Genomic DNA, 13,386 nt, shown 5'->3' with positions numbered 1-13,386 from the left:
TTGTATCTGTCATGTTTATTTGTAAAATGTTATTTTGTTGGCATTGCCTTAGGAAGCAAATGAGCAAATTAGTGAGCAAACTGCTGATTGGAACAGCAGCAGAAGTAGTTTGTGCCGGAATTTTGTTATTTAATCAACCTATTCAGAGATGTTCTTGCATACCCCTTGTACTGGAGCAGGTGGGACTTGAAACCCAGCCTCTTGCGTCTGAGGTGGGGACATGACCATTACATCAGAAAAGCCTTTTGGATCAAAATATGATCTGTAAGTCTTTATTTGCTGACTATTGTGTTGACAGTCAGTTCTACAGTTCTGTAAAAATGCACACAATTTGTGATTTACCTCAAGTTAAACATTAGATGATTCCACAGTATGTATAGCATAGAAACAGGCATATTGGTATTTGAACTCCATACTAGCAACCTCCTATCCCACTTCATCTAAATTTTTCACTGTACCTTTCTACTCCGTCTTCCCTTAGGGTTGGCTGGCTTTCCCTTGAATGCAGCTATCCTATTTGGTTTGACTACTGCTGTAGCAAGTTCCATACTATAACCACACTCCAAGTGATTAAAGTTCTCTTGAAAACACTTGTTTTGGTGACTGTCTTGAATTTATGGAGCTAGCTCTGGTCGTGTGCAAATACCCAAAAGTGGTACAAAACGGCTCCCTTTCGGAATGGCAGGCGATGACCAGTGGGGTACCGCAGAGATCAGTGCTGGGACCGCGGCTTTTTACAATATATATTAATGATATAGAAGATGATATTAATAGTAACATTAGCAAATTTGCTGATGATACAAAGCTGGGTGGCAGGGTGAAATGTGAGGAGGATGTTAGGAGATTACAGGGTGACTTGGACAGGTTAGGTGAGTGGACAGATGCATGGCAGATGCAGTTTAATGTGGATAAATGTATGGTTATCCACTTTGGTGGCAAGAACAGGAAGGCAGATTACTACCTAAATGGAGTCAAGTTAGGTAAAGGGGCAGTACAAAGAGATCTGGGTGTTCTTGTACACCAGTCAATGAAGGTAAGCATGCAGGTACAGCAGGTAGTGAAGAAAGCTAATAGCATGCTGGCCTTCATAGCAAGAGGAATTGAGTATAGAAGCAAAGAGGTTCTTCTGCATCTGTACAGGGCTCTGGTGAGACCGCACCTGGAATATTGTGTGCAGTTCTGGTCTCCAAATTTGAGGAAAGACATTCTGGCTATTTAGGGAGTGTAGTGTAGGTTCACGAGGTCCAATCCTGGAATGGCGGGACTTACTTATGTTGAAAGATTGGAGCGACTGGGCTTATATATCCTTGAGTTTAGAAGACTGAGAGGGGATCTGATTGAGACGTATAAGATTATTAAAGGTTGGACACTCTGGAGGCAGGAAACATGTTTCCGCTGATGGGTTAATCCCGAACCAGAGGACACAGCTTAAAAATAAGGAGTAGGCCATTTAGGACAGAGATGAGTTGAAACTTCTTCACCCAGAGAGTGGCGGGTGTGTGGAATGCTCTGCCCCAGAAGGCAGTGGAGGCCCAGTCTCTGGAAACGTTTAAGAAAGAGTTGGATAGAGCTTTCAAGGATAGTGTAATCAAGGGTTATGGAGTTAAGGCAGGAACAGGATACTGATTGAGGATGATCAGCCATGATATAATGAATGGTGGTGCAGGCTCGAAGGGCAGAATGGCCTACTCCTGCATCTATTGTCTAAGTATCCCTCCATGTTGAACATGCTTCACCAAAATAATCTGTTAAAGGAGGATGTCATTATGTAATCAAACCTTCTAACGTTAAATTATTTGCATATTTGTTTTTTTTCTTTCCACCTGCCTAAAGGGCTTGAAACTACCCAAGAATCGCCTTTTTGTTCTGTGGATTTTCGGCTATTACTCTGGAAGCATAATGGTGTAGATCTGTTTAAAATATTTTGAAAATTTATGCAAATCCATTGTTACTTGTGGTGCAAGATATTCCATTGTCAATGCATTTTCACTATAAACCTCTTTAAATTGTTAAATTGAAAGTGTTTAGTAGCATAACTTGCAATAAAACTTGGTTCCACTACCAAAAGGGGTGTTCTGCAAAAGTTGTTTTTGTCAAAATGGAACATACTGGAACTGCAGTATGGAAAAGTACCAAAGTCCTTTGAGTTCACGCTGTACCATCCTAACTGTCACATATGAGCAGAGTTGTTGATGCCCAATTTCTAAGAACAGATTCAGTCAGATTTGAGAGCAATGATCCAAATCACAACTGTCTGGTTTTGCAGAGTCTTACTGATTTTCTTTTCCACTATCTCATTAAAATTTGCCAACATTTTTTGTTAATTTAAGACATCAAGGTGTATGGGGAGAAGTTGGAAAAAAAGGGCATTGAAATAAAGGCTAGCCATGATCAAATTGAGTGATTGAGTAGGTACAAAGGTGAAGTGACCTACTCTGGCTCCTAGTTTCTCAGCTATCTGGGTCAATGGTTTTTGCCTTAAAGACTGAAAATGAGTAATGCTCAGCTGATAAAGCAGCATCTATTGAGAGAAAGAATGAACATTTGTGGTCAATTACCCTTCATCAGAACTGGCAAAAATGAAATGTAACTATTTGAAGCAGTGGCAGTGAATGGACTGTGATAGAGTCGAAATTGAATGTCAGAGGAGAGCCTCTCCATGTTTTTGTTTAGAAATCATGTTGATTCTCTGCAACTGTAGGAAAGTAGAACAGTTTTCTGCCTGAGCAAAGTTGTCATGTTCTACGTTGGAGTTCTCCAAATCTCTCTCCAAATCTTTCCATTAAAACTCCTCATACACCAAAATAGATGCAATTTAAATTGAGAAGAAAGCAGGTGCAAGGGTGTATTTTAACTATCTTGGCTACATCACTCCCAATACTCTGTTTCTTGCTGTCGTGTTGGATAATACTTTGCATTTTGTTTAATGCTACCTTTTTGGAAAAAGTCATTTTAAAATAACTAATGGATGTCAGCACATATTTAAGTTTTTTTGCATAGAAGAAACTTTCAATATTTGGTTAAATTAATCTTGAATTCAACAACGTACATTGAAATAACTCCATAGAGGCCAGTATCCAATCACCAAGTCACCTTTTATTTACATGTGGAGAGTCCTCAACAGTGATCTAGCTCCCTCAGAGCCAGCTGTGGGTTAACAGGAATGACATGCCTCTTTTTATCTGTCAGGCAGGGTTCCCTATTTGGACCACATTAACAACCCCAAACGGGGAACTAATTTTGAGGTCCACTCGGTTGACCTTGGGCTATAATCATGGCACAATCATCCCATTTCACTACTCAGAAGAAAATGCACATTGATTAAAGCAGCTTTTAACAAAACTGGTCAGATTTCCAAGTTTCATAAGTTTCTTTTGCGTTTCAGGATGTGGAAGAATTACATTTAATATTCGATCTTAGTGTGGTGGTTAATGTGCATAAATGTTTAGTAATATTGTTGTATTGAAAAGCCATTTAATTGTATTCTAGCTGAGAAGAAATAGAAATGGCAGAACAGGAGCCAACCCCAGAACAGCTGGCTGCCATTGCTGCTGAGAATCTGGAAGAAGAATGTACGGTGACTTACAAAGCGCCAGCGCTAAAGAGTCTTCAAGAGATTGAGGAACTGGATAAAGATGATGAGAGTCTCAGGAAGTATAAAGAAATACTGCTGGGAAACCGTTCAACAATTCTTGGTAGGTTGCAATTTTTTGGATAGCTGCTTTTATTTGTGATACAAACTGAGATGTATACTTTTTTTTAAAAAAACTCATTTACTGCAAGATTGGGTTCTAGATTTTGGATAATAAGAGGCATTAATTTTTCTGTCTGAAGTTAATTGTAAATCTTTCTGTAGTCACGCTGATTTCTTTGAAATTAGCTCTTGAGACCTAGCTTTAGAATTTATTGATATTTGTGTGTGTTGGTAGGATTTTAGACCAAACAAGATAAACAAGTTCTGGTTCAGAAAATAGAGGTTTTTTAAAGCCTCAGGGAAACTCTTTGGAATTTTTTTTAAACTTGTGCTTTTTAAAAAGAATTTAGAACAGTTCTGTGAAGTCTTTGGACAAAGATGGTTGTATAGACCAGTGCTTCTAAGGAGGGAAGGAGACAGTGAAACTAGCTTACCTTTGATTAGAAAGTTATTGTTAGTATTAGACGAGAAGCATCGTGGTAATAACCCGATGAAGTTACTTACAGGTGAGTGCATTTAAGCTCAGTTATATAATAGCTCCAGGAAGATCCTATCACCTTTTTCACTCTAGGACTTAAAGCCACAATATTAGAGACAGGGACTCGTGTGTTCTGGGGTACTATGTAAGGGGAAGTGATGGCCTAGTGGTATTATCCGCTGTACTGTTAATCCAGAGACCCAGATAATGTACTGGGACCGGAGTCTGAGTCTTGCCACAGCATGTGGTGGAATTTGAATTCAATAAAACTCTGGAATTAAGAGTCTAACGAAGACCACAAATCCATTGTCAGTTGTCAGAAAAAAAAACATCTGGTTCACTAATGTCCTTTAGAGAAGGAAATTGCCATCCTTGCCTCGGCTGGCCCACATGTGACTCCAGACCCACAACAATGTAATTGAAAATGAACTGCCCTCTGGGCAATTAGGGATGGGCATTAAATACTAGCCTGGCTAGGTTAGTCTTTATTTGTCTTTGGGTACTATACCATGGGCATATTTTGGGTAGTAAGCAAAAATTTCTTAATTCAATTTATAAAGGTGCATTTTGGGATTAACAGGATGGTACTTTACAGTCTATTTAAAAATCTTTGAATTTGTGTTTACATATAGACAGCTTCGTTTATTCTAATTCATCTCTGTTGCTGATAAACTTTAGCTTTATCTTAAAAGCAATCTACAGCATTGCTTGCTTATGTCTCAAAGAGAGCATTTTGCTAATACAGAAACAAATCAAGATACGATCTAAGTCAGGTGTGTCTGGGATCTGACTTGTTCAGTAATAACATCTAATTTCATCTAAGTAACAGATGAAATCTAAGGGGTGAAGGGTGATTCACTTTGGAAGGAATAATTTAGCAAAGAAATATTCAATGGCATTACGCAAGAGACGAGGGGACCTTGCAGTATTTGTCCATAGATCTCCTGAACATAGGTGGTCATGTTAGTAGGGTAGTGAAGAAGGCATACAGGGCACTTGCTTTTATCAAGCAAGGCATAGATTACAAAAGCAAGGAAGTTCATGTTGGAGTTATATACATCACAAGCTAGCGTATAGAAAGCAGTTCTGGTCACCACGTTACAGGAAAGATGTGATTGCACAGAGGAGATTCAAATTCAAAGGCATCTCTTTTTGATGCCTTTGAGTTGCTTTGGGGGACAATTAATGGCAAATCTGTTTGGATGGTAATAATTGTGCAGAGTAATGGTGTGCTACATAATGTGGACCACTCCAAGAATGAGGAAAAATATCTTTCTTATGTTAGCAATGCAGTGCTACACTATGATTGCTACAGCTTAAAATCAGTACAATATATTTTGAGTAGTGCACTGTATGTGATTACATAAAGGTAATGAGATGCCAATTTCCCTGGCAATAGCTGTGAATGTGAGTCAGTAGAAGAGAAAAGGAATCTTTGTAAATTAACCTTGTTGCAACCGACTGAGGTGGCTGGATGAGTAAAGATGTACAGTCAATTTGCTCTTCTTGCCTAGGAACCTCACAATTAGGCGTGTCACATCTAGAACTACAATAGCTTGAGTCATCTTACTGGGTATTATTGTAGCAGGGATCATAGTGCGTAATTTTATGACCAAAGGGAGAGGTGCTCTGTAGGTAGTTTTATTGCAGTGAGTAAAGAATGCCTTATCAGAAATCATGGAGGACTTTGTATATACTTTTTAAATGGTCATATGGGAACTGGATAAATGTTTGAAAAAGTACATCATTTAAGAGTGGGAGACTGGGACCGGGAGTATAATTCCTTTAGAGCATAGATGTAGCTTCATGTAGTGCCATACAAATTTGTTCCTGTCTTGCCCAATTTCTTGTCAGTGCTGTTCATCAAAATTCCTACCGATCTTGGACTTGAATTTTAATTGAGGCAGCAGCAACAACATGGCAGGGAATTTCTGGATTTACACCTTGCAGCAGATCTGTTTTCTTTGTTATTCTTTAACCTTTGATAAAAGTCAACATTTACCAGTTGTACCCGGTTCAGACATTTGTTTAGGGCTGATAAATCTGGCTGAATTGGGGGTACTATCATTTTCCTGAACGTTTTGGCTGTTAAAGGGTTTATTTTCCAAAGGAACTATCTTCCCTCCAGAAGATGACAATAAGCACTTGCTTTGAACCACTCTGAATGGTGTGTCTATTTTTCTGTCCAAAACTATAGCCTTTTTAGAAATAACGCAATAAATTTAATATTGCAGCTGCAATGCACATGACTGAATATTACTGGAAGGTGTTCTCAGCTAAAACTTGTTAACTATTTCAAAATTGTATATGAAAGAATATAATTTTCGCTTGCTGCTTATATTCCAGTTTTGAATTTACTACAAAGCCTACTCAGTATTTAAGTCAGATTTTCATTGTGAAAAGTTAAGACTTTATCCTGTAAAACTCTACCTTGTAAGCTGTTCTTTTGGGCTTTTAAAGCATCTTACAATACCTTCCAAAAGCCATCTGATACATTGGAAAATTTTCAATGGGGCATTTTATTTTAATGTCCTATGCGATCATGATTGAGTGTCATTGAAATGTTGGTGTTTTCTCAGGGAGCCTATTCTGAATTATTGTAATTATTGTGCTTTTTGATAAACTGCAAGTATTCTGCTGTGTTCCTTTAGTCCGTTATTTGTAGCAGGGTGAATGATCTTTTTGGAGCATATGTATTTCAACATGAATTTTCTTAACGTTATGTCGTTAATGTTTAATCAATGTAATCTAAACCTAAACACAGATCCTGTGTGTGTGGATGTAGGGCAATATAGCAATGCAAGTTCACTTTGACAGGGCTGGAATCCATTTTCTTCATTCAAAAGTGACTGTAACATCACAGTCTTTCTTTCACATTGATTCCTAAATATTGGTAAAAGCAGTACAAATTTTACATCTCACTATTAGGAAGTAGTAGTCCATGTTTTCGGCTGTTGCACATTTTCCAACAAATAATGCTTTTGTTCTGTGTAATTGTAAAATGGACATTGAAGATGAAGGGCAGTTCTTTTCGACAAAGTCAATATTTAGACCTGACAGATGAGAAAATGTTTTGGATGTAAATCTTTCATGCGTAGTGATGAAGAAAAGCTCGCTGTCCTGTTTCAGATGAACTGTTGCACATTTTCAATTTTTTAGTTTTGCTGTGTTCTTTTGAAAGGTTTGAGTGCCTGTGATATCTGTCTAACAGACCAAAACATATCCTATATGTTAAATATTCTTGTGTAGTAACAGCCAAAATTTGATGCCAGTACAATAATTCTAGAATTCATTTTGTGCTGTTGCACTGTGACTCCAGTATATTTGCCAAAACCAGTAATAAATATAGTCTCATAATGTTGGACTCAACCCAGGTTATATCTGCACGGATATGAAGTAAAGGAAATTCGACACATGGTTTGATTGTGTCTTAAAATTGTCTAGATTTTTTACAGTGTGGGAAAGTCGCACACAGTTTTAAAAAATCAGTGCCATGCTTTCTTCTAAGCTTGATGCATTTGTCCCTTAAAACATATATTGACTTTGAATTGTAATGGATCTTTTCAAAAACAAGATATACATTAAGAATAGTCTTTGCTTGCAGATTGAATTTATTTTGTTGTAAGGAAATACTTTGTGACTTATTGACTGTCTGCGCCTTTTGGCCAGAATATTTTATTACCCCCTTCATATAACTGAATATTTGCCCCGACTTTACAGGCTGAGAATTTCCAAAGATGGTGTAATCTGCTGTAAAGATGACCTGAATAGTGAGTTTATAGCTAATAGCTTATTGCCATAGTCAAAATAATCCACTCTTCTTTTCAGAATGGATCTGCCTTTTAATTTATATATTGTAGGGCCTTCGTATGCTCAGTGTGACATACAGTATTTGCAATCGAAACCTTAATGTTTATCAAGTTGGAGAAAAGGAGTTGTATTTCCTTATTAGGTCACAATGACTGAATAAAAGTCTTGGCATTAATATATAGTGCAGTCCAGAGACTCTTTAGTTGACAGTTGAGAGCTGGAATGTGTTCCTCCGTTAGCTGGTCTCACTATGTGACGCACTTGAGCTCATCCAAACCTGTATACTTAGCTGCAATCTCACAGTAAGTCCAATTTAGCAGTAAACCATCTACTTGCTTGCCTGCATTGTCTCTTGATGTGCAGTTTTAAAATTCTCACTCTTGTATTTAATTCCTCTTCCCTCCGTATCCCTGTAACCTCCTCCAGTGCCACAACTGAGATACCAACGTTTGTCCAATTTTGGTCTCTTCCCATTCCTGATTTTCAATGCATCAGTATGAATGCTGTACCTTCAACTTCTAAAACCCTAAAGTCTGACATCCCCTCTATAAATCTCTCTGCCTTGTTGCCTTTCTCTCTCAAGATGCCCCTGACAGCTGCTTCATTGTTGATCATTTCATGTCTTTTTATTTAGTACTGTTACATTGTATTTAGTAATACCTCAATAAAATGTGTTGGGTTGTTTCACAGCATTAAAAATTCAGTATCAATACAAATTGAAGAGCTTGATCTTTTGGTTAACGCTGGAGTAATGAAAAGGGTTCAGTGTTAATTGTTTTAGAATGCAATGGGAATAGTTATGACTTTTACTTTTTCAGTCCATGCCTCTAGACTTTATATTTGCTTTTCTGAGAGATGATAGTTCTTTTTAATAAAGTTTGAATTTTCTCATACATGCCTTGCCATGTTTGCAACACCTATCTTCCTGTTATCCAAATTTTATGGTTGCAATTGCAGTGTTTTCTAATTTAAGGGAAATTGGTGTTTGCATTCTCCTGTGGGCCTCACTCCAGTAACTTTTCAGTTGAGTTCAAGTGTGAGGCTGATATAAAACTTGCAATGAATACTCATTTCATACAATAAGTGTTGTACACAACATGGAAAAATAGAAAATAGGAGCAAGAGTAAGCATTCAGTTCTTTTGAGCCAGTTTGGCCATTCAATATGGTCATGGCTAATCGTCCAACCTAGTATCCTGTTCCCATTTTCTCTCCATACCTTTGATCCCTTTAGCCATAAGAGCTCTATCTGACTCCCTTTTGTGAAGGTGAGTGGTTTTGGGCTGAGCCTCTTTCGATGGCAGAAAAATCCACAGATTTGCAACTCTTCAAATCAAGCAATTTCTTCTCGCATTTGGGGTAGCTGGAGAGATATCACAACAGACTTTACTGAATCAGGTGTATGGAAGTGTAAAGTATCTGACTGTGTTGTTATTCAGTGAGTTATATGGGAAACTGTGCATGTAGCAATCAAGTGCGAAGTTTAAGCTTGGCTATTTGACTACTCATCCCCCATAACCAATAATCTGTCAGCACTTGCTGTTAAGATGCATGCTTGAAGGCTGAGGTCTTAGGGAGAAAAGTACTGGAATGCTGTAGATACCTGTTCAGTTGCCCCTGACAACTGTTGGCATGCTCATGAGAGAATATTATAAAAATCAAATATCTGGATGAATTTCTCTTTAGAAAAAGAAGTTTGAGCAAACTCATCAGCCATCTGCTTTGCAGCAAGTGACCCATTTCTGAACTATTTGGATAGTCTCAAACGAAACTGCATTAAGACTAATGTACAGAAGGATTAGGTAACTTAAAGCTGTAGATGAGGTAGTGCAGTTGATTTAGTTTCTATGGATTTCAGCAAAGCCTTGGATAATTGGATAAAATGGATTCAAAATTAGCTCAGTTGAAGGAGACAGGGTGGTGATAAGCTTCTTTAATGGCTGGAAGCCAGCGTCACCGGTGGTACTATGCGATCTGTGCTAGGTCCCCTATTATTCATCTTTTGTATAAATAGCTGACTGTGGGGCAGTTAGATTAGGAAGTTTTTGGGTGAGACAACAATTGGTCATGTGCTTAAGTGAGATTGAGTGCCTTGAGCTACAAGATAGAAATGGGATGGTCAAATGGCCGTCTAAGTGACAGATGAAATCTAAGGGGTGAGGGTGATGCACTTTGGAAGGAATAATTTAGCAAAGAAGTATTCAATGAATGGCATTACACAAGGGACAAGGGGACCTTGCAGTATTTGTCCATAGATCTCCTGAACATGGGTGGTCATGTTAGTAGGGTAGTGAAGAAAGCATACAGGGCACTTGCTTTTATCAAGCAAGGCATAGATTACAAAAGCAGGGAAGTTCATGTTGGAGTTATATACCACAAGCTAGAGTACAGTATGCAGTTCTGGTCACCACATTACAGGAAAGATGTGATTGCACAGAGAAGATTCACCAGAATGCTGCCTGAGATGGAAAATTTTAAGTTATGAGGAAAGGGTGGATATGCTTGTATTGTTTTTCATTGGAGCAGAGAAGATTGAGGGGAAATCTGAGGTATACAATATTGACGACCATGGATGGAATGAATAAGGAGGAGCTGTTGACCATATTTAGTTCAGTCATGAGACACAACCTCAAGGTGAGGGCTAGGAGATTTAGACAGGATGTGGGGAAAAGCTTTTTTACCTGGAGGGCGCAGTGACTTTGGAACGTACTGCCTGGGAGGTTGGCAGAGGCAAATTGCCTCACATCCTCTTTAAAAAGTATCTGGATGTGCACTTGACAAGTCATAACATTCAAGGCTCTGGTCCAAGTGCTGATAGGTCGGAGCAAATTAGATGCTGGAATTGTACTGAAAACAAAAAAAATTGCTAGAAATCACATTGGGTTCGGAAGCATGCATGGAGAGAGAGCAAGCTGACATTTTGAATCTAGATGATTATTCATCAGAGCTTTAGAGTCGTCTAGGTTGAAAGTCAGGTGTTCGTCATGTGTCGATGCCGACTGTGTTTGCACTGTATGGTTCTATGAGGACTTCAAACTAAAACCAGTGAGGTGTTGAGAAGAGGGGAGATTTAGAGAATTGGAGAAAGGACAAGGCAGTAAGTAGGGTAGTGATTAATGTCAGACGCGTAACAGGATGGTTGCAGCATAAGAATACAGTATACACCATCGCATAAAATCAGAATCCACATTCATACCAGGTGGATTAATTTATCGTGCACAGAAATATTGACTGAAATAATAGAGACATGGTTGCAAAGCGTCCGTGACCATGACCTAAATGTTCAAGAATATTTGACCTTTCCGATGGACGAGGAAAGAGAAGCAGATGAGATCTGAACAGTAGTGAGAAATTATCATGATTTGAAGGATCGGTGTTGAAGCAGTTTGGGTGCTGAGAAAGGAAAGAAGTCAGTCCTGTGTCGGGTTAATAAGCCTCCTAATGTTATACTGTAGGACAGAATATAAATTTAGAAATAATGGATCTTTCTAAGGAAGAGGAAGTATAATAATCAGAAGATTTAAATTATCAGAGATTAAATTAATTCTTTTGCCTAAAGAAGCCTGGAGGGTGAGTTCATAGAGTATATTTTGGGACAGTTTCTTATAACAATATATTCTGGAACGAGAAAGCAGTCTTTTTTTTAAAGCAATGGTAATGTGTAATGAGGCTGGATAAATGAATGATCTCATCTAGGATCGTCTAGGTAAGAATGATCATAACTATTCATTGAGGGTGAGAAGTTTGGGTCTAAAATTGAGGAAGGAGATCTCAACCTGAAACATTAACTCTGATTTCTCTCCAGATGGTGCCAGACCTACTGAGCTTTTTCAGCTGTTTCTGTTTTTGATTTACAGCATCCACAGTTCTTTTGGTTTTTATTGTGTCTAAAACTATTGTCTTAAACTTAAATGATGCTGGGAGAATGTTTCCTTGTGGAGAAATCTAGAACTGGGGCATATTTTAAAGATAATTTAAGATGGAGATGAGGAATTTCTTCTGAGGATCACTAACTTTTGTAATTCTCTTTAATACAGAGCATTGGAATCAGGGTCATTGAGTATATTCAAAGATGAATTGCCGAATTTTGATCTAGATGAAAGTTGTAGGATTTGAGGACAAGCAGAAAAGTAAATGAAGGCCAGGATCAGATATGCTAGAGTTGTATCAAGCAGCCAAACAGGCCTTGTTGTGTTCCTATTTCTTAAGAACTTGCAGTAAGCTTCAAATGTATAATGTAGGCTGAGATTAAGGCCAATTACCTTTTGCTTGAGATACTATTTCAGATAGGAGGAGGAAAGGGAAAGTAGTGCAGTAACTTGCTTCAAAAGATTAAGCGTAATCCTTTGTACAACTTCTTTTGAATAGTCTGTGCTTGGTTCCAAGGTAAAACTGGAAGTGTGTTATTGTGTCATAGTGCTCTCAAATGAATTGGTGATGGTGTAAGGTCTTCCTTCTGAGCTTTTAGGGTCTGTCAGGGTTCAGAAGAAAAAGGGTGGTGGCTGTCAGTTACATCTAGTGAAGCTCCTAATTTGCGAAATTTATAGAAATATCTTCAGGTGATATTGTTTACAAAGAATAAATGTTACCCCAACAGGTCAGCACTGGCTTTTGATCTGCATTGTTACTGGTGTTGGCCTTGAAAATCAGTAGCTCTGGAATTCGCCAGTTGCTTTAAACATATATGGAACATAACCATTCAGCTGAAGATAAACTTAGTCTGGGTACTGTAAATTCTCTTGTTATATTGCATATTATTTATAACTTTAAAAGGTGAGACTTGTGCAGATACATTTGTTTTGGGATGGAATAAAAGTTGACCTCCAGATAAACTAGTTCCTCCTATTCTAACTTGATATGAATGCCCAGTGATTGTAATAGCTCTGTGCTCAGAGGCAGGCAAGTGTTTTTAATAATGCATACTTTCAAATACTGAGTATTTAATCTTTTTGATATGTTTGAGCATTATAGCAGGTGCTTAAAATTTGTGCAGAAGTTTAAATTTGAGGTTGTTCCAAAACCCTTGAGTTGCATTTCCTGGAACTTTGTAATAACTGGGAAAAAATAAACTCTGAATTAATGTGCTTAAAGCACATTAAGTTGGTGTTTTGAAGGTTCCAGTTTCAAGAAGGTGGGCAGATAACTTTGGGAGTGGTGGGTGGGGGCAGTCACCTTGTGTTGCTGCATTGCTTTGACGGTTTCATCTTTGTCTTATTACAGGCCAGTGCATGAGATTCTGTTTCTCCACTTGTAAAGATTTTCACTATTTGCTTCTGCAGCAATTACATAGAGCTTCTAAAGTCTCAAAATATCCCAGGGTGTGAAGGAATCAGATACTGACTAGGAAGATTGAAGAAATGTTGGGGAAATGACAAGAAGTTTCCATGATTCACAACTTTTTCATC

General features: G+C 38.1%; 1 protein-coding gene across 2 annotated transcripts in view; it reads left to right on the top strand.

Annotated features, from left to right (window-relative positions):
* Positions 1–13,386, top strand: part of arhgdia (Rho GDP dissociation inhibitor alpha) — a 49,811-nt gene that overhangs the window by 22,878 nt on the left and 13,547 nt on the right. For both annotated transcript variants that reach the window (XM_043715019.2, XM_043715017.2), the window contains exon 2: positions 3,490–3,695. In XM_043715019.2, coding sequence (XP_043570954.1) covers positions 3,506–3,695 — 190 coding nt within the window. In that variant the 5' untranslated portion in view covers positions 3,490–3,505. The remainder of the gene's footprint in view (positions 1–3,489; positions 3,696–13,386) is intronic.

Source organism: Chiloscyllium plagiosum, unplaced genomic scaffold, assembly GCF_037043375.1.
Source record: "Chiloscyllium plagiosum isolate Xiang-an unplaced genomic scaffold, Cpla_swu_hap1 HiC_scaffold_25, whole genome shotgun sequence".
NCBI classification, from domain to species: Eukaryota; Metazoa; Chordata; class Chondrichthyes; order Orectolobiformes; family Hemiscylliidae; genus Chiloscyllium; species Chiloscyllium plagiosum.
Note: the sequence above shows the minus strand (reverse complement) of the source record. Positions and strands in the feature narration are given on the sequence as shown.